This window comes from Apium graveolens, chromosome 5, assembly GCF_009905375.1.
Source record: "Apium graveolens cultivar Ventura chromosome 5, ASM990537v1, whole genome shotgun sequence".
Taxonomy (NCBI): domain Eukaryota; kingdom Viridiplantae; phylum Streptophyta; class Magnoliopsida; order Apiales; family Apiaceae; genus Apium; species Apium graveolens.
Genome location: NC_133651.1, coordinates 274,263,054 through 274,288,159, shown reverse-complemented (window position 1 = coordinate 274,288,159; position 25,106 = coordinate 274,263,054). Strand labels below are relative to the sequence as shown.

Below are 25,106 nucleotides of genomic sequence, written 5' to 3'. Positions count from 1 at the left end.
TCCACCTTTAAAAGGTACCTGCATCCTTCTATGGATAAACCAAGTCATATATCCCTGATAAGGGTGTCCTATTCAATCATTCCCACCTCGATAGTATATGCCGAATTTCACAATAACATCTGCATTCAAAATGAGGTCAATCAATATGGCCTCCAAAAGATAACAACGGTTATCCGCTTTTCTTGCCTAATTTGGTAACGATAACAAGGATGTTCTGGAAGATATTGGTCGTGTTCAACGTGAACTTCTTCTTAATAATTCCTTATTTACTTTTGTTGTTTATCTCAACAGTCATCTCAATGTTGGGATATCTCCCATACCTGGCGTCTCCCTTTCTGGGTATCCTGCCACCGGTCTTACACTTCACCTTCTTGAAGGTCACTTCCTTCATCCAATTTTCTTAATTTCTTACTTTCTTGTGTCCTCAGTCTATCCGCGTCTCATTATTTATCCTTCGAATTATCTCAACGTTTCCTCGAATCTTCCCAACTTATAGGGGATAAAATATATGTATATCTTATGCCCTCAACCATCAATTTTAACTCATGGTAAATCACCCTCATCCTGACGATTACATACTTTTCTATTTCTATTGCTATGAGTCTTTAGGGTTTCCTCATACCCAACTCCCTTATCATTCCTCAAACTCTATTGCCGTTATATTCCTTTCTCTTATCATTATTTCATGAACCAACACAACATAAGCATTGATTTCAAACATCCCGTCATTCTGGATTCGTGTCCTCAGAACGAATCTTGACAACTTTTACATCTTAGATTCATAATTCATCATACTCATCTGCCTTTGTTCTGGCTCTAAAGCTTTTACACTATCTCCTTATCTTTGGGAATTACTTTCCTGAAAACAATTGACTGAGCTTAAATCACTTTATTCTAACCTCTGGCTCCGTGCCTTTCTTGGTCTTTCACCAGCGGGTGGTCTCTCTCTTAGGAGGGTAAGTGACAAAAACAGTCTTTTGTGGTTCATCAATCATTTTGAATCTCAAATGATTCCTATATTTCCTTTAGCCAGGCTCTTGCCTCGGCTGGGTCAGCCTGTTCCTTGGAACTCTGAGAGCTTAGCGATTTAAAGGTCATGAAAGAATTTCACACCACATTGTTTCCTCAAGGTGGTGGTTGGGAATAAAATATAAGTTCTGTCTAGACAGGTTTATGAATTTCCGTATAGGAGTACCGTCTCGGGTCTCCTTATCTCGCTCGACTTTTGCTTTCTTAGTCTAAATATTTCTTCCTACTCCCCATAATTGGAGTCATCTTTTAATTTAAAATCTTCATTTTCCACTTTATTATATTTCGGGTTCTTTCTTTCTTGATGGCAACCTCCCTGACTATCACATTCTGGGTTTGCCCTAAATCCTATTCCTCAAACTATGGCTCTCATCTAAGTTCTCATCCTTAAGCTCTTGAACTTTCGGAACCCAAATTCTATAGGAATACCTCATTATTCCCTTATCATCTTTCTCGGTATTAATCTCATATTTATTGTTGGCTCTCTGCCTTCATTCATCACCTTTCTCTGGCACCGTATGCTCTTTTCCAAATATTCGGTCTCTATTGCAATCTCAAACAGCTTTTCGGTACCGGCTCCGGTTACCTTCACTACTATTTCCAAAATCTCTTATGAACTCTCCCAAAGACATTATCATCTTGAGTCTCTCCTTTTTACTAAGGGCATCAGCCACCACATTGGCTTTCCCCGAATGATAAAGAATCTCCCAATCATTATTCTTGATTAGCTCTAACTGCCTCCTCTGGCATATGTTGAGCTCTTTCTACGTGAAAATGTACTAGAGCACTTATGGCTTAGGTAATTCTCGCACTTCTCTCCATACAAGTAGTGCCTCCAATCTTTAGGGTAAAACTATTGCCACGAGCCTAAGCTCATGGGTGGAGATATCGAATTTCATATTACCTTAATTGTCTTGACATGTACACGATTTCCTTACCGTGCTGCATAAGCACGCACCCTAAGCCCTTGTGCGAAGCGTCACTACACTTCACAAAATCTCCTTTTCCATCCGGCAACGCCAGCATAGGGGCCATCACCAACCTCTGCTTCAGTTCTTGAAAGCTGTTCTCGCATTTCTCTGTCCATTCGAACTTCTCAGTCTTACGAGTAAGCCGCGTTAAAGGGGCTACTATCTTTACAAACTTGAACAAACCTCCGGTAGTCGACCTAACCATGGTCATCAATTCATCAGTGGTCCTTTATCCAATCTTGTCAGGATCCTCCATGGGATCCTCCTCAACAACTATCCCTTCTAGGACAACATCCTCAACCGCTACATCCTCAATATGAACATCATCTGGTCCCGCGTTAGGACGCTCTATCGGATCCACAATCTGATCTCCAATAACTAATAAAACATCATCGCGTTGTTGCTCCTCAACCTCAGGGTTCGGAGTTCCGCTACCATATACGATAACGAACTACGCTCCTATCACGATATTTATAAGGGTTCCCGTAAGGGTTTTAACTGTCAGTACTACGTTAGGTAGTCCGACTATAAACTTGGCAAGAGTTCTTATTATCTTGGTTAACTTATTATCTTAACGTCACATCATCTCTGAGGTTTATAACGCTTGGCTCTGATACCACTTCTGTAACACCCCCAAATCCGGGGTCGGGGATCCGGGTTGTCACGAGTTCCATTTCCCTTAATAACACCCAATCTTAATAATTACTCAACTACCCTGTACTGTGACCCCACAATAAACACACACACCACACGTTATAGTCTCAAAGATGAATATCCAAAATAATCACAAGTTTTTGAATCCACAATTTAAAGTTTTTACAACCCAAAATGATTACTTGATAAATTTACAGTTAATTGCCATTATCTGCCACAAGTTATAATTATACATAATTGATTCTCAAAAGTAGATGGTCTGATCTACAATAGATCTACCTCTGCAGCTATAGCAGCTACAACATCATCGGGAAGATGCGGGACGCTTCCCACGCGCTTGCGCTGGGTCTGCTGGAGTCTGGCCATCTTTCCTAACTGTTATTGTGTGATGAAGAAATAAAGCAAGAGTGAGCCTTACAGCTCACAAGATAATACATAGTGATAACAATAATATAAGTATCTAAATGGATACTTACTAAAATCTTTTACCAAGTGTAAGATAATTACTTACTAGATATAAGTAAAAACAAGGGATGAAGTTACCAAATACTTCACTACACTTATATCATTTATAAAGCTACTTGAACTACCACTGTTCAAAGTATAAAGAGTTTTCAACAGTTCATCACATAGATGAGACTACAAGACAAGATTTGAATAGATTAAATCTTTGAAATTTTATTAAAGGAAATGAAGTCATGATATACTTCATTAAGTTCTGATATATATATATATCCACATATACATCTTCTTTATACAATTTCCTGAAACCTCTGTCATGTAAAGTATGAACAGAATTGCAATATCCAATAAATTTGGAAAGGAAAAGAATTTGGCATAAACCAGATATCTTGCTGATCAGGCAAAGATACCAATAAGTAACCTTTTCTACTAGTAGATGGACGAATTCCCCACTGGTCATCACCCTGGTCGTAATAGGACCTTATGCTGGACTGCCACTCAGCCACTTATGCATTTGATGGACTCCCACTGAGCCACTTACACTATCATGGACGCCCACTGAGCCCATGTTGCTTATGCCGACTCAATAGATGGACTTACTTCCTGAACGTTGGGTAAGTAATCAATTCATTTACCAAAACTGCAACCGTGTTGCGAATATAAAATACACCACAGAGCCGGATCCCTCAGGTTTTGAGCGAGTATTTAAATCCCCTTAAAAAGGAAGATCTTAAATATAAAAAATGAGTTTTGGGATCCGCTCTAACTTTTAAAAATCATTTTGAAGACTCGAAAACACTTTATAGAGTGTTTGGAGTAAAGCTGATTTAATGAAGTAAATCAGTCCCCAGAATATTTAGAAAATGACTGAATATTATTATTTAAATAATATTCCCATAAAGAATAATCTTTATAAAATAATTGAAGTAGAAGTATTAAAACTTATACTTGAAATGAGTATTAAATAACCAAAGATATACTTATATGAAAGTACTATCTTTATTTGAATAATCGAAAATAAGTTTGATTATTGACACCTTATTCTTTAATAAAATAAAGAATATATTGCAGTAATAAGCGGAGTCATAATACCTCGAATGAATATTATAGATAACATTCATAAAATAAAGGAGTCATACATCCTCAAATGAATATCCAAGTAATATCCAATAATAATATAAAGAGTCATAAGCCCTCGAATAATATTCGAAATAATATTCAATAAATAATATAAAGAGTCATAAGCCCTCGAATGAATATTCAAATAGTATTCATTAAATAAAATAAAGAAGTCATAAGCCCTCGAATGAATATTCAAATAATATTCATTTAATAAAATAAACTGAGTCATAAGCCCTTGAATGAATACTCAAATTAATATTCAATTAAGTAAAATAAAGGTATCGAATAAACCTTATTCGATCAATAGTTTTAAAAACTATATCCATATATATATATATAAATATATATATATATAATATACTCGGGAACATCGACTCCCGGTTTAGAAATATGTTCACCTTTTATCCCCTATACTAAGGGTATACGCCACTACTTGCTTATTTCTAGCATAGGTATTATGCAACTATAAGCATTGAAATCAACAGATAGATAACCAGATTACGAAACAGACATGCATATATACCATATCAGCATGCTCCAATATATCGCAAAATTTGCTAATAACAATCATGCACTATCACAGGATAATGCATATACACATATACATCACCACAACAGTTATAACGGGTAGAAAACTTGCCTGAGCGACTTGGGGTGATAAAAGGCTCGGGACGAGTCTGGTAACCTATAAACAACAAGCAAGTTGGAATTAAACCAAAGTCACTTGTAAATCTATACTTTAACTAACTTAGACTCTAACGCTTGTTTTGCGCTTACTGATTCTCTTAAGTCACTCGGGTACCCTCGGCTCCACCATTTTTAATAATTTAACCTTTATGAATTTTAAGGCGATTCCTTCGCGAGTGTCTTACCAACTGCCTAACACACTTACCATAAATGTTTCATACATTAATTAACCCTTTTTGGTCTTTAACCTTTGTTTCAAAGTAAGGCGAAGGGAAAAGTGTTGTTCGCGAAACGCCGTTACTTGAAACGGTCGTTTCTGCTAAACCGTGCATCGGAATCGAACGAACTACATATCAAAACGAAGCTCGTAACATGAGCTATCTAAACATGGAAGTGGTCATAATCTAGTAGGGGATTCTCGGGTCCTAATGTTATGCACAAAAACAGTCTAAAGAAAATCGGACGTTACGACGGCTATGTTTACGCGATTTCCAAATTTAAAACCATTCAAAACCAACCCAATTCAACCTCCAATCCAACATACAACCAACATCCATCCTTATCACATCATAACAACCCCAACCAATTCAATTTTAATATTCATACTTATGCCTAAGCTTAACTTTAATCATACTTAAGTTCTTTTAATCAAAACCACAACATTTACCATTCCACTTCAATACCAAATTCAATCCCAAACTCTAAATCACCAACATCAAGCTACAATATCATCCTACTAATCAAAATCATCTTATAATACATAGGAATCTAGGGTTTGGAGATGGTATACCTTCCTTGAAGAGTGGAGAATCAAGAGAATGGCTTGGAATCACCCTTAAAGTCCTTATCCAAGCTTAATCTAAACAAAACTTCAAGAACACAATTTTTAGTTCTTGAAAACACTATTCACCATCTTCTTTCATGATTTATAGAAAAAGATTGGCTTGGAATTAGAAGCTTAAACTTATAGGAAGTATGTAACTATCCATGGGGAAGCTTAGATAATTACCTTGCTAAATAGTAAGTGGAGGAGCTTGGACTTTCATTTTTTAAGAAAAGCACCCGAGAGCATGAAGAAGAAGAAGAGAGATTTTTGTGTTTTGTTTGGTGAAATGAAATGTTTTGGCTTGGTTGGTTGATTTTTGTTGTTTGATTTAGTCAATTACCTTGTTGCCCTTGAATTTGTGTGGTTCTCATTCAACCACACCTCCTTCCTTCCCATGTCATGCCTACATAACTTTGTGATGTCATCACCCCTCCTTTGTCCTCTTTCTATTGGTTGGATGACTTCATCCCCACTAATCCCTTTGATTAGCTTTTAATTGTTTGCCTAATGACCGCTGATATGCTATACGGTTCGCTTAACTTTCATTTTCGTTTATCGTTTGAGGGATCATACCCGGGATCTTATTACTTAGGTTCCCTTAACCTATCTCAATACATTATATTCCTTTTTATGATCCTCTCTTATAATCTTTTAATTTAAATCCTTTTTATCCTGTTACCTTTTTCTCAATTCTTTCCGTATCTAGTGGATTTCCGGGAAAATCAAAGTGTTCGGAAATTGGATTCTGACGATCTTTACATACACTTATATACCACATAGAGTACTAATAATATCCCGGAAGATCAATAACAGAATCCCTACATAGTTTGGCATGAAAAGTTTTCTCATTCAGCAAAAACACTATTCATAAGAGTTTCAAAAATTTTCCAAAAATTGGGGTTATTACAGTCTCCCCTCCTTAAAAGGATTCCGTCCCGGAATCAGATAGAAAACAAATGGGGGCACTTTCTAACTCTCAAGTAAATTTTCCCACATTGTGGTTCTTCCATCAAACTCTGAATAGTTTGATAACCCTTCTCCTAAGCACTTGTTCCTTTTTCAATCTATAACCCTTCCTGGTTACTCCATATAGGTTACGTCTGGTTGCATGTCTATGCGCTCATATGCCCCTAATTATCTGGCATCCGAATTACACTTCCTTAACATTGATACGTGAAACACGTTATGACTTGCTACATGTTCTGGGGTAAGGCTAGCTCATATGCTAACTTCCCAATACTTCTTAAATTATTCAAGGGTCCAACAAAACCACCGTGTGAAGCTACTTTTACAAGATTGGTAAATGAACTTGGAATGATTTCAGGTTCTTTCTCTAAATCTGTTTAGTTTATGTTATGATACATCATACTTTATGATCAGTATTTACAGATATTACTATCTTTATGTAATCTGTGCTTAAATTGAAATTTACTTAAGTGCTGATTGTTGTCTGATGTGAATTTCTAAACTCTGATAGTGATATGAATGTTTGTGTTAGGAATATGTGTATTAGTTTGATGATAAGTTAAACAAAATACTTAAGTAGAAATCTAGTGTTTGTAGCCTCAACGGATAAGACCATTTTGGCAATCCGTTGAAGGAGTAGCTTTACTTAGAAATAAGTTTAGTATTGTAGCACGTTTTATTCTCTGTATTTAAGTTGTAATTCTAAGATGTTGTGGGAAATTATCAGTCATGTTGACTACTAGTGGATATGCAAATAGGAGGGCTAAGTGTAAATATTTCATGCCTTGTAATTTTGTATAAGTGAAGTAGTATCAAATGATATTAAAGACCTTCAACGGATGAGAAACAAAGCTTCAACGGATGTCTCTAAAGCTTCAATGGATAACATCCATCAACGAATGAGTGCTTCAACTGCTAATGCATCAACGGATAAAGCTTCAACGAATAAAGCTTCAACGGATAAAGTCATCAACGGATGAAAGCTTCAACGGATGCTTAGTTCAATAGCAGTTGATAGTGACAATTCATAAGCTGACAGAGGCACATGGGTTGACAGAGACAAACTGGAATGTGGCAGCCTCTAGGAGGAATCAAGAAAATGCAGCATTTCCATTCTAGTGCAAACAAGGAAGTATTCAAAGATTCACAGCTAAACCTAAATTGCATTGGATAGAGAAATGAAGAAGAAACATGTGAAGAATCTTTTAATTGTATTTTACAGTTTTGTCTTCACTTGTAAACTTGGTGATATATAAACCAAGTAGCAGCTAGTAATTAGATGGTGAATTTTCCAGAGCTGTTTAGAAAAATCCAGAGAGAAAATCATCTAGTTTGTACTAGGAAGCACCTGTGATTTAATTCTTTGAATCACAGATTTTCTGAAATAACACATCTCTGGTGGAACAACAAATCCACCAGAAAAGTTTTTAAGTCTGTTGTGTTCTTTACATTTGTGTTTGAATATATATCTGTCTGCATTAGCTCAAAGCAATTCACACACACTTGTTCATCAAAACACATAGCCTAGAAACTGCTCAAAACTTGAAAAAGTTTTGAGATTTACATTCAACCCCCCTTCTGTAAATCTCATTGTTAGTTCACTGGGAATAACAATTGGTATCAGAGCAGGCTCTTAACATACAAAGAGTTTAAAGATCTATTCTGCTAACATCATGAGTAAGAAGGATATTGGTGTAAAGATTCCAATCCTGGAAAGAGATAACTATCATCACTGGAAAGTGAAGATGCATTTACATCTTCTCTCTCAAGATGAAAGCTACATCAACTGCCTTGAAAATGGTTCTCACATCCCTCACAAGGTGGCCAAAGCTGCTACTGCAACAGTTGCTGTTGGACAGTCTATTCCCAAGCCAAAAGCAGAATGGACTGTTGAAGATATTGAAGAGGTTCACAAGGACAAGAAAGCCATGAACATTCTGTTTAATGGCCTAGATCAAGATATGTTTGACAATGTCATTAACAGCCAAACTGCTAAGGAAATTTGGGATACTGTGCAACTTATCTGTGAAGGTACTGAGCAAGTTAGAGAAAACAAAATGCAGCTTCTCATTCAACAGTATGAATATTTTCATTTTGAAGAAGGAGAATCATTGAATGATACCTTCAACAGATTTCAGAAACTGTTGAATGGATTGAAGCTGTATGGCAGAGTGTACCAAGTCAAGGACTCCAATTTAAAATTTCTAAGGTCTCTACCAAAGGAATGGAAGCCTATGACTGTTTCTCTAAGAAATTCTCAAGATTATAAGGACTTCACACTTGAAAGATTATATGGAATTTTGAAGACCTATGAACTTGAGATGGAGCAAGATGAGCTGTTGGAAAAGGGAAAGAGGAAAGGAGGATCAGTTGCACTTGTAGCTGACAATGAGAAGATTGAAGCCAGGAATGAGGAAAAGACAATGCCAAGTCTCAAAATTGGCACAAGCAAATCAGAATCAAGCAAGGGAAAGGAGCAAGTGGCTGAGAATGAAGACAATTACAGTCAAGATGACTCTGATGATGTTGATGAACATCTGGCTTTTCTGTCCAGGAGTTTTGCAAAGATGAAATTCAAGAAATATACAAAATTCACTAAGTCAAACAAAAACATGGTGGACAAATCTAAGTTCAAATGTTATAACTGTGGCATTAGTGGACACTTTGCAAATGAGTGCAGGAAGCCAACCTCTGATAAGAAGAAATTTGAGCAAGTTGATTACAAAAAGAAGTATTTTGATTTGCTCAAACAAAAGGAAAGAGCTTTTTTGACTCAAGATGATTGGGCAGCAGATGGAGTCAATGAAGATGATGATATGGAATATGTCAACCTAGCCCTGATGGCTAATTCTGATGAAAATGAAACTAGTTCATCAAGCAACCAGGTAATTACTACTGATCTCTCTCAGCTTTCTAAGATTGAATGCAATGAAGCCATAAATGATATGTCCAATGAATTATATCATTTGCGTGTTTCCCTTAAATCACTAGCTAAAGAAAACAGAAGAATCAAAGAGAATAATTTGTTTTTAAGTGATAGGAATGTTGTGTTAGAGAATCAGGTGATTGAGCTTGAAAAGATTAAAATTAAATGCTTGACTGTTGAGAGTGAACTAGAAGAAGCTGTTAAGAAATTAGAAATTCTTTCTAAATAGTTAGAAAGTGAGCAAGAGGTAATCAAGGCCTGGAAAACATCTAGGGATGTTAGTGCTCAAATTGTCAAGGTTCAGGGAATTGAATCATTCTATGAGAATGCCTAGAAGAAAAACAAAAAGGAGTTATAATTAATTGATGGATTGTCAACGGATAAGGAAGAAAAAGAGCATCCGTTGAAGGCTCATCAATTAAAACAGGCAAGTGATTCTAAAAAGAAAAATCTCAATAAGAAGGTTGGTTCAACTTTCAAGAACTTTGTCAAAGAAGGAGCTAGCACATCCAAAGATGCCAGTAAGGTGAATATAGGACACATGACTTTAGATTAGTTGAAAAATAGGCTTAAGTTGGTTGAGGATAAAAAGGAAACTAAAAGAAAATCTAATAGAAATGGGAAGGTAGGGATTAACAAACACAATAATTACACACCTGATAAGTATGCTCCTAGAAAAAGCTGTGTGCATTGTAAAAGTGTTAATCATCTATCTGATAACTGCAAATATGTTAAGAATGCTCCCATGCCTTTAACTCCCTCCATGCCTAACATGTCTATGTCACCTCTGCATGCTATGCCTGTTATGTCTCATTAGAATCCTCATGCACATTTTGCAAACATGCCATATGTTAATAATCCTTATTTTACTGCATTCAGTATGCCTCAGATGCCATACAACATGCCTATGTGGAATAATATGTTTGCACAATCTATGCCTTATCAAATTCAATCAAATGTGCTAAATGATTCTGTGACTAACCCTACACCTCAATCAACTACATCTGAGACCAAGGCTGACCCAAAGTTACCTAAGTCAAAAGATGCAGGAGGAATGAAGTCTAGGAAAAAGACTAACAAGGCTGGACCCAAGGAAATTTGGGTACCAAAATCAACTTGATTAATTTTGTTGTGTGCAGGGAAGAAGAAGGAATCTATGGTACTTGGACAGTGGTTGTTCAAGACACATGACAGGAGATTTCACCCTGCTCACAGAGTTCAAGGAGAGAGCTGGCCCTAGCATAACCTTTGGAGATGACAACAAAGGGTTCACTATGGGATATGTCTTGATTTCAAAAGAAAATATCATCATTGATGAAGTTGCATTAGTTGATGGTCTCAAACACAATCTATTGAGCATCAGTCAACTATGTGACAGAGGGAATACTGTTTCCTTCAATTCTGAAGCCTGTGTTGTCACAAGTAAGAAGGACAACAAAGTGGTTCTAACTGGAGTTAGAAAAGGGAATGTGTACTTAGCTGACTTCAACTCTACAGATTCATAATCAATTACTTGTCTTCTCATCAAAGCAAATCCAGATGAAAGTTGGCTATGGCACAAGAAGCTGTCCCATTTGAATTTCAAGACAATGAATGATCTAGTCAAAAAAGACTTAGTTAGAGGAATCCCTCTAGTGGAATTCACAAGGGATGGACTGTGTGATGCTTGTCATAAAGGAAAGCAAAAGAAAGCATCATTCAGTAAGAAGCTTGAATCTGCAATTGATGAACCATTACAACTGCTACACATGGATCTTTTTGGACCAGTCAATGTATTGTCAATTTCAAGAAAAAGATATTGCCTAGTGATTATAGATGATTTCTCAAAGTTTTCATGGACTTACTTTCTTGGATCAAAGGATGAAGCTAGTGAAATCATTATCAATCATATCAAGCAAGTCAACAATCATCCAGATTTCAAAGTAAGGAATATCAGGAGTGATAATGGAACTGAGTTCAAGAATTCAACCATGAAGTTGTTCTGTGAAGAAAATGGGATCATGCATAAGTTCTTAGCTCCAAGGACTCCACAACAAAATGGTGTGATGGAAAGGAAAAACAGATCACTAATTAAAGCTGCAAGAATAATGCTTGAAGAGTCAAAGCTCCCAACATACTTTTGGGCTGAGGCTGTTAACTGTGCATGTTACACTCAGAATATTTCTCTAATTAATCAGGCAAAAGGCATGACTCCCTATCAATTGTTCAAGAGAAGAAAACCAACTTTAAACTTTCTGCATGTCTTTGGTTGCAAATACTACATTCTAAGGAATCAACCTGATCACAAAGGGAAGTTTGATGCAAAGGCTGATGAAGGAATATTTGTTGGTTATTCTGCTGGAAAATCATATAGGGTCTACAATCTAAGAACCAACATTGTCATGGAATCTGTGCATGTTGTGTTTGATGATAAAAAGATTGATGGACTAACAGATGAGGGACATCATGAAGGACTCAAATTTGACAACATTGTAATATATTGTGATGATAGTGAAGATGAGAATGATGGAGAAGGCACCTCGAAAAGAATTCAAAATCTGCCTTTGGATAATGCACAGAATGCTGCATTCGTTGAAAGTCATAATTCAGCTTTCGTTGATAGAAGCAATGCAGCATCCGTTGAAAGACAAAGTGCATCATCCGTTGAAGTTCATAATGAAGCATCCGTTGATCACAGTCTGTCAACGGATAATCATTTCACTTCATCAGTTGATAGAACTCCCAATTCCTTTCAAAGGATCAGCAACTCAGGGGGAGTTTCAACCAATTAACACTCTATCTCACATCATGACAATACTGAGGCAACCTCATCTAGAGCTAATCTACCACCTCAAAGGAAATAGACCAAGAATCACCCTTTTGAACTGATCATTGGTGATGCTACATCTAAAGTGCAAACTAGAAGAGCTACTCAAGATGAATGTCTGTATAGTAGCTTTCTATCACAGGAGGAACCTAAGAGAGTGGAAGAAGCTCTATTGGATCCAGATTGGATTTTAGCAATGCAAGAGGAGCTAAACCAATTTGAAAGAAACAAAGTATGAAAGCTGGTACCCAAGCCAAAGAACAAGAGTTTTATTGACACAAAATGGGTATTCAGAAACAAGATGGATGAAAATGGCATTGTCATAAGGAATAAAGCCAGATTGGTTGCTAAAGGCTATTCTCAATAAGAGGGAATAGATTTTGATGAGATATTTGCTCCAGTTGCAAGACTTGAAGCCATCAAATCTTTCTAGCCTATGCAGCCCATGCCAATTTCAAGGTCTATCAAATGGATGTCAAGAGTGCATTTCTGAATGGGGAATTGGAGGAAGAAGTTTATGTAAGCCAACCTCCAGGATTTGAAGATCCAAATTTTCCAGACTATGTGTATTATCTGTTGAAAGCACTCTATGGACTAAAGCAAGCACCTAGAGCCTGGTATGAGACTTTGTCAAAATTTCTTCTAGATAATCACTTCACAAGAGGTACTGTTGACAAAACTCTTTTCTTTAGAAATGTTAATGGCTCTACAATACTTGTTCAAATTTATGTAGATGATATTATATTTGGGTCTACAGATGATAAGCTTTGTAAAAAGTTTGCTAAGTTAATGCAAAGTAAATATGAAATGAGCATGATGGGAGAGCTAACTTATTTTCTTGGTTTACAAGTTAAACAAGTTAGTGGTTGAATTTTCATTAGTCAAACTAAATATATTTATGATCTTTTAAAGAAGTTTGACTTAATGGATTGTTCATCTGCAAAAACTCCCATGGCCACTGCCACCAAGCTTGAATTAAACAAGGCTGAAAAGTCTGTAGACATTTCAAGTTATAGAGGCATGGTTGGCTCACTTTTATATTTAACTGCTAGTAGACCTGATATAATGTTTTCTACATATCTCTGTGCTAGATTTCAAGCTGACCCTAAAGAGTCTCACTTAGTAGCTATTAAAAGGATTTTCAGATATCTCAAAGGGACTCCAAATCTAGGAATTTGGTACCCTAGAGAATCTGGTTTTGATCTAATTGGCTACTCAGATGCAGATTATGCAGGTTGCAAAATAGACAGGAAAAGCACAACTGGCACCTGTCAATTTCTAGGGAATAAGCTTGTGTCATGGTTCAGCAAGAAGCAAAATTTTGTTTCAACATCAACAGCTGAAGCTGAGTACATTGCTGCTGGTAGTTGCTATGCACAGATACTGTGGATGATGAATCAACTATTTGACTATGGTCTAACTGTTGACAAAATTCCTATATTTTGTGACAACACAAGTGCCATTGCCATTACTGAAAATCCAGTGCAACACTCAAGAACCAAGCACATTGACATCAAGTACCACTTCATAAGGGAACATGTGATGAAAGGTACAGTGGAACTTCATTTTGTTATAAGTGAAAAGCAGATTGCAGACATATTTACCAAGCCACTTGATGAATCAACATTCACAAGATTAGTAAGTGAGCTAGGTATGATTAATTATTCATAAATTCATGTCCTCATTATAATCTGCTTTGGAGCCTGAAATGAATTTATTGCAAGAACAAAGTTGGCTTTAAGTAAAGATTATTCTATCAATGGATATTCCCTATTCGTTGAAAGCCAAAATTGTTCTATCAACGGATGTTCATTATCCGTTAAAAGACAAATACATTTCTGGTAATTTTATCCTTCAACGGATAAAATAGTGTTAATCTTCAATGAATAACTATTTACCTCATCCGTTGAAGTGTCACATCAGTTACTTTAAGTGAGTCACAACTGTTGATTCATTTACTTAACCGTTGATACATATATACACAGTTGCATGTATTTGTATTAAAGGCAGTTTTCAGAATTTTTACAGTTTTCTTTATTCTCAAACAGTTGTAATTTACTTAAAAGTATCATTTAATCATTTTATTTACGTTTTAATTCGAGAAAGTATAAAAGCCCATTGAATTCTTATTTTCACTTTACGCTTTCTTGCAATTTTTTACTCTCTTTCTCTCCCAAAACTCTCAATCTTTTCTCTGCAACCTCTACTCACAACAATGGCACCAGTAGTCAAGATTATGTCTCAGTCTGGCTTTGTTTATGAAAAGAACAATTTTGTAGCCTTGGTGGAAAAGAATGAAGTCCACTCAGATTATCACAAGATGATGGACTTCATCAAGAACTGCAAACTAAGCTATGCAATGCTGGAAGCCCCAACTATCTATTGTGAGGTAATTGAGGAGATTTGGACAACTGCAGAGTTCAACTCCACATATATGACCATTGCTTTCTCTCTCAAAGGTAAGGATTACTGTATTAACTGTGATGATATACAGTCTTGCTTTAAGTTACCTGAGAATAATGCCATGACACCATACACTGATAATGATGTATCTGCTATGTTAGATTCCATAGGCTATTCTTTTGATTATGCTAGTTTAGGGAGCATTAGAAGAAAGGGCCTTAGGAAAGAATGGAGTTTTCTTGGAGATGCCTTTATCAAGGTTTTCTCTGGGAAGATTAGAAATTTTGATGCCATAACTTCATCTCTTGTTAATATGCTCTATATGCTAGTTTCTGATAGGTACTTTAATTTTAGCAACTATGTCATGCTAGAATTAGGTTCCAGGTTAGGTAACAAAGCTAATAGACCTCATAACATCTACTATGCTAGATTCTTTATGTTATTGGCTAACCATGTTGATAACGGTTTGGTCATAACTAATGAGAGCAATAAACTCAAATGTTGGGCACAAGAGAAAAGGGTCCGTGCAGACCTTTTGAGAATTAATTTCAACAGCCAGGTGCCATTGGTATATTTGCCAATAATGAATGCACCTCAGGTAAGTGAGGTAAATACTTCTGCAACTCATACCTCTTCCAACCCCATTGTTTCTTTGCCTTCTAGAGTGGCAATGGAATCTATGTCTTTGTCCCAACAGATTCCTACCTGTTATGGATAAAAAGCTAAGGTTATTATTTGCTGTATTTATTACTAAGATTCGGGAGCTCAAGGCCTTTAATGGCTGCTCTCGTGCTTCGTGACTCAATCTGCCTTTACGAGATGCCTACGTATCTCTGTGAATTAGAGAATCAAGCCAAAAAACGTAGTTCTGATTTGTGGGGTGAGGCCCCTTATATAGATGTTGGTGGTCCTTGAATTGGACTTGGTATAGGAGACTTGGTGGGCAAGTCTCATAATTAGAATGGACTTTGGAGTCCTAGATAGTAGGAAACTGATTCCTTATCCTTTTAGGTCCCCTTGAGGATAATCTATAAGGATTTATATCCTTATCAGGACTCTTCTCAATAGCTGATTTTTCCCTTATTAATTAATTACGAAATTAATTAATAATCAGGGCTTTTGGGCCTCTTTTATTCCATCAGACCTGATCTGGTCCATCAGGCTTAACCTTTCTGGTCTGAATATCATACATCTTCTTATTGGGCCTATCAGCCCATTAATTATAAAATCAGGACTTATTTATCCCTATCATTTGCCCCCCAACTTTTGGGAAACATTGATTAGGTTTCGCAGAAGTTAAATCTATTCGTTCCCTTTCAGGGTTTCGTCTTTGCGTAAAGTGTGGAGCGACCTACACATTTACAATGAATCTTCCTTTTGTTCAGAAATTATCTTAATTTCCAGGAATTTTTCCCTAATTTTCTGGGATTTTCCCTAATTTTCTGGGATTTTTCCCTAATTTTCTGGGATTTTCCCTAATTTTTTGGGATTTATCCTTAATTTCTGGATTTTTTCCCTAAATTTCTGGATTTTTTCCCTAAATTTCTGGGATTTATCCTTTAATTTTTCTGGATTTATTCCTTATTTCTGAAAATATTAACATTTTTCAGAAATTATTTAAGGAATTTCCTTATTTTCTGGATTTTTTCCCTAATTTCTGGGATTTATCCTTTAATTTTCTGGATTTATTCCTTATTTCTGAAAATATTAACATTTTTCAGAAATTATTTAAGGAATTTCCTTATTTTTCTGTAATTTTTCAGATTTTTTTTTTATATATAAAAATTTCGACCAGGAATCCATTCGACCAGGATCCTGGTCGAATTAACCTTCAGATTGCCCTGGTCGACAGGGTTTCGGGCAGGATGCTTTCGATCAGGAATCCTGGTCGAATTTCGGCCAGGATTTCCTCCCTTCGGTCAGGATTCTATTTCGATCAGGATTTTCTTCTTTCGGTCAGGATTCAATTTCGATCAGAATTTTCGGTCAGGATCTCCATTTTTGACCGAATTAACCCCCTTTTGGTTGCCCAGGTCGACGCCAATTCGGGCTCGAGGATTTCGATCAGGAATTCTTCATTATTTCTGGTCGAATTAGTCCTGGTCCTGGTCGAATTAAGGCCGTTTTTTACCCCTGATCGACAGGGTTTCGACCTCAGGCCATTCGACCAGGATTTCTTCGTGTTTTCTGGTCGAACAGGTCAGGAATATATACATATTTATATATATATTATTTATTTATTTTTTTGCATACACTTGGATTTGGGCCCTTAACCCTGGGCTGAATTTGTTGGGCTGATCTTTGGGCTTATTTTTTCAACAGGGCTTTGGCTCATGGGCCTGATATAACCCCTTTCTTAAATATAGTGGGCCTTATCCCTGGGCCTCCAACTTCAATTATCTGGGCCCTTTTCTGGGCTTGTTTCTTATTGGGCATCTTTTCCACAGGCCTTGTTAATTGGGCCCCTAGTTTTTCCTGGTTTTTTGAAGATAATACTCACATATATTTTCTTCCAGATTTTGGACCCTGGTCCAGGGCTTTGATTTGAATATTTGGGCCCTTATCTGAGCTTGATATTTTTTTTAGGCCCAATAATATTTAATTTCATTATTTTTCCTGAACTGGGCTTTTATTTTGGGTCAAACCTTTCACTGGGCTCTCTTCGGGTCAAACCTCTTACTGGGCTCTTATTTATAGGCTCCAAATTCTTCTGGGGTGTTTCTGGATCCTTCCAGATTCTTCAAAAAATCAAGTTTTCTTCTGATTTTTGCTAGAATTCTCTTGAATTTTCCAGGAATTTCCTGGATAATTCCAGAACCTTCTAAGTTTTGGGCCCAAATGGGCTTTTTAAGGCCCATTATCCCCCTTCCTTGGCTATATAAAGGTGGGGTGAGAGTTTGATTTCTCCACACCTCTCATTTCACCTCTCTACTCATTCTACAACTTCTCCTCATCCTTCCTCCAACTTTCTAACCTTTCCTCTCTCAAATCCCCTCCCTTAGTTTTCCAACCTCTCCTTCAGGCTTTTTCTAGCTTACTAATGGCTGACAAGAATTCTGAGAGGGCGGCAAAGATAGCCTCGGCTTCAAAACGAGGTAAGGATATCGATATTCTTTCTTCGTATATGTCTTTAATCGATATGATTAACACTAGGGGGGATGAATATCCCTCCACTGCACATCTCGACTCTTTTAATCATTGTAATACTTGGCACAACATAGACTTCAATAAACTAAATGCTCGTTATAACGTCCTTCCTCCTCTTAGATTAGTTCCAGTCTCTGGTGGTGATCGTACTTGCCACTGGAGACCCGATACTCTTTTCATTTACACAGATGCCCTTAATGCTGGGCTTAGGTTTCCTTTTCACCCCTTTATTCCTCATCTTTTGGATGATTTACAAATCAACCCGTGTCAGCTTCCTCCAAACGCCTGGAGGAACATTCTATGTTTTATGGTCTGCTGTCTTAGGGAGGGCTTTCCTCTTTCCGTAGCTGTTTTTAGGAAAGTCTTTCAGTGTTACAATAGTTCTTCCAATATCTGCGGCTGGGTCTATGTCAAGCAAAGGCCCAAAAGCAAACATATCTTTAACAGTGCCTCTATTCCTGATAATAATTAAAATTGGAGGAATAGTTTCGTCGGGTTACGTTGGGAGAATGGTGACCGGGGCACACTTTTTCGATCTTCTTTTGGGAAGGTCAGTGATGGTAGCCTCAAATCCATTCACTTAACTCCTGAAGAAACTATTATTTATAATGGGCTTACTCAGGATGATGGCTCGACCACCAGCTGGACTCTCTTAGAGGAGTTTTCCCTGATTCATGTGGGACTATCCTCTGTTTCTCAACAGGGTATTTTTCTTCCCTTCTCAATTTTACTTCATTTCATGCATTATTAACTTCACTTATTTTGTCCTTTGCTTTGTTTCAGCTGCTAAGGAGATTAACGAGGACAATGTTCCTTTGGTTGAGGAAACAGCTAGGATGAAGAAACTCGGCTCGCAGGCCTAGACACCCGGGGAAAGGCCACGGAGCCTATCTTTTTGAAGAAGCACAAAGAGCCTATAGGGGAGGCCTCAACTGAAGGAGCTGGAGGCCATGGTACTCCTATCACTGCTGCTGCCCCTACTGCTGCTGCCACAGGCGCCTTTCAGCCTCTCTGGGGATTCCGCCGAGGGGACACCGTAGTTGGTTCCACGAAACATGCTTGGGATTGGTCTTACCATAGAGTGACCCCCAAGGATTTTACTGATGTGGTGGCCACCCCTGATCTTGAGAGGATCAAGCTCATGGGAGCTCAGTCTCTGGCTTCGGTATGCCTTCTCTTTTTTGAACTTATTTTTCGTTCTTGTAGCATTTTCTTGCCTTATACTTTGTTAATTGCTTTGTTTCAGTCTAACGCCTATTTTCAAGGCGCTGTGAGGCAAGCCGAATCATGGAAGCGGGCTTCTGATAAGGCCGATAATGCCCTCAGGAGGCAACAGAAGAAGTACGCTACCCTGGAGAAGAAGCTCAAGCGCAAGGAGGAAGAACTCGGAGAGTCTAACGCCGAGCTGGTGGTACTTCGGGCGGAGAAGGATAAAGCTATAGACAACTATCTGGACTCGGAGGAGTTTGCCCAATCCATGAGGATTAGGGATGATTCAGTCTTTCCTGGGTTTTTTAGGACTGGTTGGGACACGACCCTTGGGACCGTGAACGAGGCTTGTCCTGATATTAACCCGGCGGACTATATCTGCCCTGATGACGAGGCTTTGCTACAGAGGTTTCGTACCCGAGTAGTTGTCTCGGACCATGTTCCTCAGGATCCACTCCTTCCTCCTCCCGAGTCTTCTTCCAGACCTGCTGAGGACGACAGCTCTTCCTCCTCCTCCGAGACGACAGAGACATCCAGCGAGAGTGGAGAGGATGATGATATGGATGCCGAGGGTACTTCAGCTCCTTAGAGCTTTTTCAGCCCTGCGTGGCTTGTTTTCGAGACTTTATTTATCAAACTTTTGTAACATCTATCAGATCTATTTCATTTATCACCTTTTATGCTTGCATCCATGCATTTGATTTTTATTTGTTAGGCCACAAACATACTTTGAAGAACTCATGAATTTCATAAAATTGTCTGGGATTCGTCCCTTACACAAGTCTTAATAAACTTCGTAATAAAACTAAAACATATAAATCCTAAGCAAGCAAAGCTTCAAGGTGCTTTTCAACCTACTCGCCATCCTGACGAGTGAGAATCGTATCCGGCTTCCCTACACATAGTAAACCTTCAGGTTTTGTGCATGCCAAGTTCTCGGGACTTCAAAACCATCCATAGTCTCTAGCTTGTAGGTTCCTCTACCTTGAACACTCTTGACTCTGTACGGCCCTTCCTAATTCGGGGCAAGCTTCCCTTTTTGTCCTACACCAGATGCTTCTATCTTCCTCAAGATTAGATCGCCTTGTTTAAAAAACCTTTCTTTAACCCTTAGGTTGTAGTAGAATGAAGCTTTTTTATGATATTCTACTATCTTTGCATGTGCTTTATCTCGCACTTCATCAATTAAATCCAGGGCTAATCTCTGCCCTTCCTCATTTTCTTTCTCATCGAAAGCCTGAATCCTTGGAGAGGAATGTGATATCTCCATGGGAACTACTGCTTCCGCCCCATATGCCAACATGAAAGGAGTTGCATCTGTCGTGACTCTACAAGTAGTCCTGTAGGCCCATAATATTGGAAGTATCTCATCTACCCAATTATTTCTTGACTTCTCGATCCTCTTCTTTAGTCCATCCAGGATTATCCGATTTGCTACCTCTGCTTGTCCATTGGCTTGCGGGTGAGCCACAGAGGTGAATCATAACTCAATTTCATTTTCTTCACAATACTTCTTGAATTCCTCATTGTTGAATTGTGTTCACGGGGAATTCCATATCGGCACATAATGTTTTCCCACAGGAATTGTGCAACCTGCTTAGTAGTGATTTTGGCCAAGGGTTTGGCTTCGATCCACTTGGTGAAATAATCAATGGCTACAATCAGAAATTTCCTTTGTGCCGTGGCCATAGGAAAAGGCCCTAGAATATCCATCCCCCACATGGCAAAGGGAATAGGCGAGTTGATAGAGGTCAGCATCTCAGGGGGTTGTCTAACAATTGGTGCATGCTTCTGACAGCGGTCACACTTCTTTACATATTCTTTGGTATCAGCCATCATTTCTGGCCAATAGAAGCCTAAACGAGTTATCTTATGAGCCAAGGCCCTGCCCCCCAAGTGTTGTCCACAAATACCTTCATGCACTTCTTCAAGAGCCAAGCGTGCCTCATCGGGCCTGAGACACCTCAAGTAGGGAACCACGAAAGATCTTTTGTAAAGAATCCCATCTATCAAAGAGTATCTTAGTGCCCGAACAGTTAACTTCCGTGCTTCAGTTGCATCACTTGGCAACCAACCGGTCTGAATGTGAGCCTTGATGGGATCAATCCATGACGTCCCCAAGCCTATGGGAGCCACTAGCTTAACATCTATGCTCCGTGTCTTCAAAACACGGAAGTACACACTTCCTGAACTTTCTTCAATCTCAGACGAAGCGAACTTTGATAGCGCATCTGCCTTAACAGTTTCTTCCCTCGGAATGTGTTCAACATGGCATTCATTAAATTGGGTCATCACAGCCCTTACTAGGCGGACATACTTAGCCATCGTATCATCCCTTGCCTCAAATTCTCCCTTTACCTGGGATATGATCAGCTTCGAGTCTCCACGGACCTTTAAGTTTTTGACTCTAAGTGTCCCAGCTAGACCAAGGCCAGCTATCAGGGCTTCATACTCTGCCTCATTGTTTGTGGTTGGAAAATCTAACTTCATAGCATACTCAATTAAGAACCCATCAGGGCTTTGCAAAACCAACCCTGCTCCACTGGAATTTGTTTTTGATGCTCCATCAAAATAGAGAACCCAATATTCTTTCTCCTTGTCATTCTTCTCCCTGTCCCCATTGTCGACTCTCTTGTCTTGAGGTATGGTATCTTCCTGCCCCCCGACTTCTTGGTTGGGTATGGTACATTCCACCACGAAGTCAGCTAGTGCCTGGGCTTTTATGGCCGTACATGGCTTATACTTGAGATCGAACTCTCCCAACTCTATTGCCCACTTAATCAGTCTCCCACTTGCCTTGGGATTGTGAATGATATTTCTCAGTGGCTGATTTGTTAGCACTTCAATTTGGTGAGCTTGAAAATAAGGATGCAGCTTTCTTGAAGCCATTACCAAGGCTAAAGCGAATTTCTCAATGGCTGAATAATTCAACTCAGCACCATGCAAAATTTTGCTGACATAGTATACGGGTTTCTGGACTTTCAGTTCCTCCTTAACCAACACCGCGCTCAAGGCGCTTTCTGAAACAGCCAAGTACAAGAATAAAACTTCACTCAGAACTGGCTTGGCCAACAACGGGGCCTGGCCCATATACTTCTTTAACTCTTCAAATGCCTTCTGATTTTCCTCACTCCATACAAAGTCTTTAATGTTCTTTAATGACTTGAAGAATGACAAGCACTTATCTCCTGACTTGGAGATGAATCGTCCTAGCGCAACAACCCTTCCTGTGAGTTTCTGAACATCCTTGACAGTTTTTGGGGGTTCCATGTCCAGGATTGCCTTTATTTTATCGGGGTTAGCCTCAATTCCCCTCTTTGAGACCATCAATCCCAAGAATTTTCCAGATCCTACTCCGAAAGCACACTTCGTAGGATTCAACATCATCTTGTGGTACCTCAGGACCTCAAAAGCTTCCCTCAAATGGGTTATATGATCAGTCTTTACTAGACTCTTGACTAGCATGTCATCAACATAGACTTCCATCGTCTTCCCAATAAGATCCTTAAAAATTTTATTCACCAACCTCTGATAGGTGGCTCCTGCATTCTTGAGACCAAACGCCATAACAAGATAACAATAAACACCAAAGTCAGTGATAAATGATACCTTTGGAATGTCATTCTTATGCATTTTGATCTGGTTGTATCCGCTAAACCCATCCATGAAACTCAGCATCTCATGTCCAGCGGTGGCATCAATCAAAGTATCAATTCTAGGCAGCGGAAAATAGTCTTTGGGGCATGCATCATTCAGATCGGTGAAGTCTATACACATCCTCCACTTTCCATTAGCCTTCTTCACCATTACAGGGTTTGCTAACCACTCCGGAAATTGAATCTCCTCAATGAAACCGGCCTCTAAGAGCTTTTCCACTTCCTGCTTTATAGCCTCTTGTCTTTCCGGGGCAAAATTTCTTTTCTTTTGTTTCACTGTCTTCCGGCTTGGATCTACGTTTAGCTTGTGAGTAATCAACTCCGGGTCTATGCCTGGCATATCAGCTGCTGACCATGCAAACACATCACTATTTTCTTGCAAAAATTTCACTAACTTCCCTCTAAGGGGCTCCTCTAATGTGGCTCCAATGAAAGTCGTCCTCTCAGGATTCTCGGGGTCTAAAGGAACCGAGACCAATTCTTCTGTTGGCCTTCCTCTATTCTCATCATTTTCTCGAACATCCATATCTTCAATAGGAAGAACCTGCCCCCCGACTCCATCTGCCCTCAAAGAGGCCACATAACAGCTTCTAGCCATTTTTTGATCTCCTCTTTCTTCTCCAATCCCGTTTCGGGTGGGAAACTTCATGACTGAGTGGTAGGAAGAGGGAACTGCCTTGAAGGCATGTATCCCTATTCTTCCCATGATAGCATTATAAGTCGAACTAGCCTTTACCACCACGAAATCCAGCATCTGCGTTGCTTGCCTTGGCTCCGTACCTATGGTGGTTGGCAATTTGATTATCCCTTCCACATGACATTCTACTCCAGCAAATCCATATATCGGCATGTCGGTTGGTGTTAACTGGGAGTCGTTATACCCCATCCTTAGAAAGGTGTCGTGGAGCAAGATATCCACAGAAGCACCATTATCCACAAGGACCCTCTTAACCGGGCTATTTCCTATTATTGGTGTTATGACCAGCGGGTCGTCATGGGGAAACTTCACACCCTCTAGGTCGGAATCATCAAAAGCCAATGTTACTTCTGTCCTGGCCCTCTTCGGGGCTTCTCCAACAATATGCATAACCTCTCTAGTATATGCCTTTCTGGAATTTTTGGACAATCCAGCAGCAGTTGGACCTCCAAAGATCGTGTTTATCACAGGCCCTCGAGGTCTCGGCCCTCCATAAATGGTGTTTATAACTGGTCCTCTAGGCTGGGGGTTTCGCCCCTGATCATCTTGGTCCCTCCTACGATCTTCAAAGTTCTTCCTTCCATTATTATTTCTGTCCCCTCCATCTCCAGTATACTTGTTCAATCTTCCTTTTCGAATCAAAAACTCAATTTCATCTTTCAATTGCCTACACTCATCGGTGTCATGGCCAACATCTTTGTGAAACCTGCAATACTTGCCCTTATCTAGCTTGGCGGGATCAACCTTCAAGGGCTTAGGCCAGCGAATATCTCTGTCTTTCTCAATCTCCATCAAAATCTGACTTCTGGGAGCATTCAGCTTAGCGTATTCAGTGAACTTTTGCCCAGGTCCTCCCTTCTTGGGGGTTGAATCAGGGTTTTGTTCGGTTCTAGGATATTTGTCCTTAGCGATATACTCCAAATCAGTTTTTCGTTTCTTGCCTCCAGTGGGCTCATTACTTACTACGGTCTTCCTCATACTTTCTTCAACCTTGATATACTTCCCTGCCCTCTCTTGGAGCTGCAACATGCTCTCAGGGGGTCATTTGGCCAAAGACATCTTGAAAAACTCATCCCTAGTTCCTTGTTGCAGTGCTATCATGGCTACCTTATCATCAAGGTCTGGGACTTTTAAAGCTTCCTTTGTAAAACGATTCAGGTAATCTCTTAAGGATTCCTTAGCTCCCTGCACAAGACTCATAAGAGATGCTGAACTTTTTTCATGGACTCTTCCACTGATGAATTGCTTAATAAAAGCCTGACTTAATTCTCTGAATGATCCAATAGAATTTGGGGGTAGGCGACTGTACCATCTTTGAGCCATACCCGACAGGGTTTGAGGGAAGGCCCGACATTTTATAGCATCATTCACGGGTTGCAGCAACAGTGCATTAGAGAATGTCCTAACATGATTAGCGGGGTCTCCCGTGCCATCATAGGCTTTGATAGTGGGCATCTTGAATTTCCTTGAGATATGGGAATTCATTATCTCTTCTGTGAAGGGTGGAGTTGGATCGTCAGGATCTCCAAGGGGAATGAGATTGCT

General features: G+C 38.9%; 1 protein-coding gene across 1 annotated transcript in view; it reads left to right on the top strand.

Moving 5' to 3' along the window:
* Window positions 1-19,797, top strand: part of LOC141660976 (uncharacterized) — a 41,287-nt gene extending 21,490 nt beyond the window's left edge. Inside the window, exons 2-3 of the mRNA XM_074467952.1 lie at window positions 18,835-19,164; window positions 19,246-19,797. Coding sequence (XP_074324053.1) covers window positions 18,835-19,164; window positions 19,246-19,797 — 882 coding nt within the window. The remainder of the gene's footprint in view (window positions 1-18,834; window positions 19,165-19,245) is intronic.
* The last annotated feature ends 5,309 nt before the right edge of the window (window positions 19,798-25,106 follow it).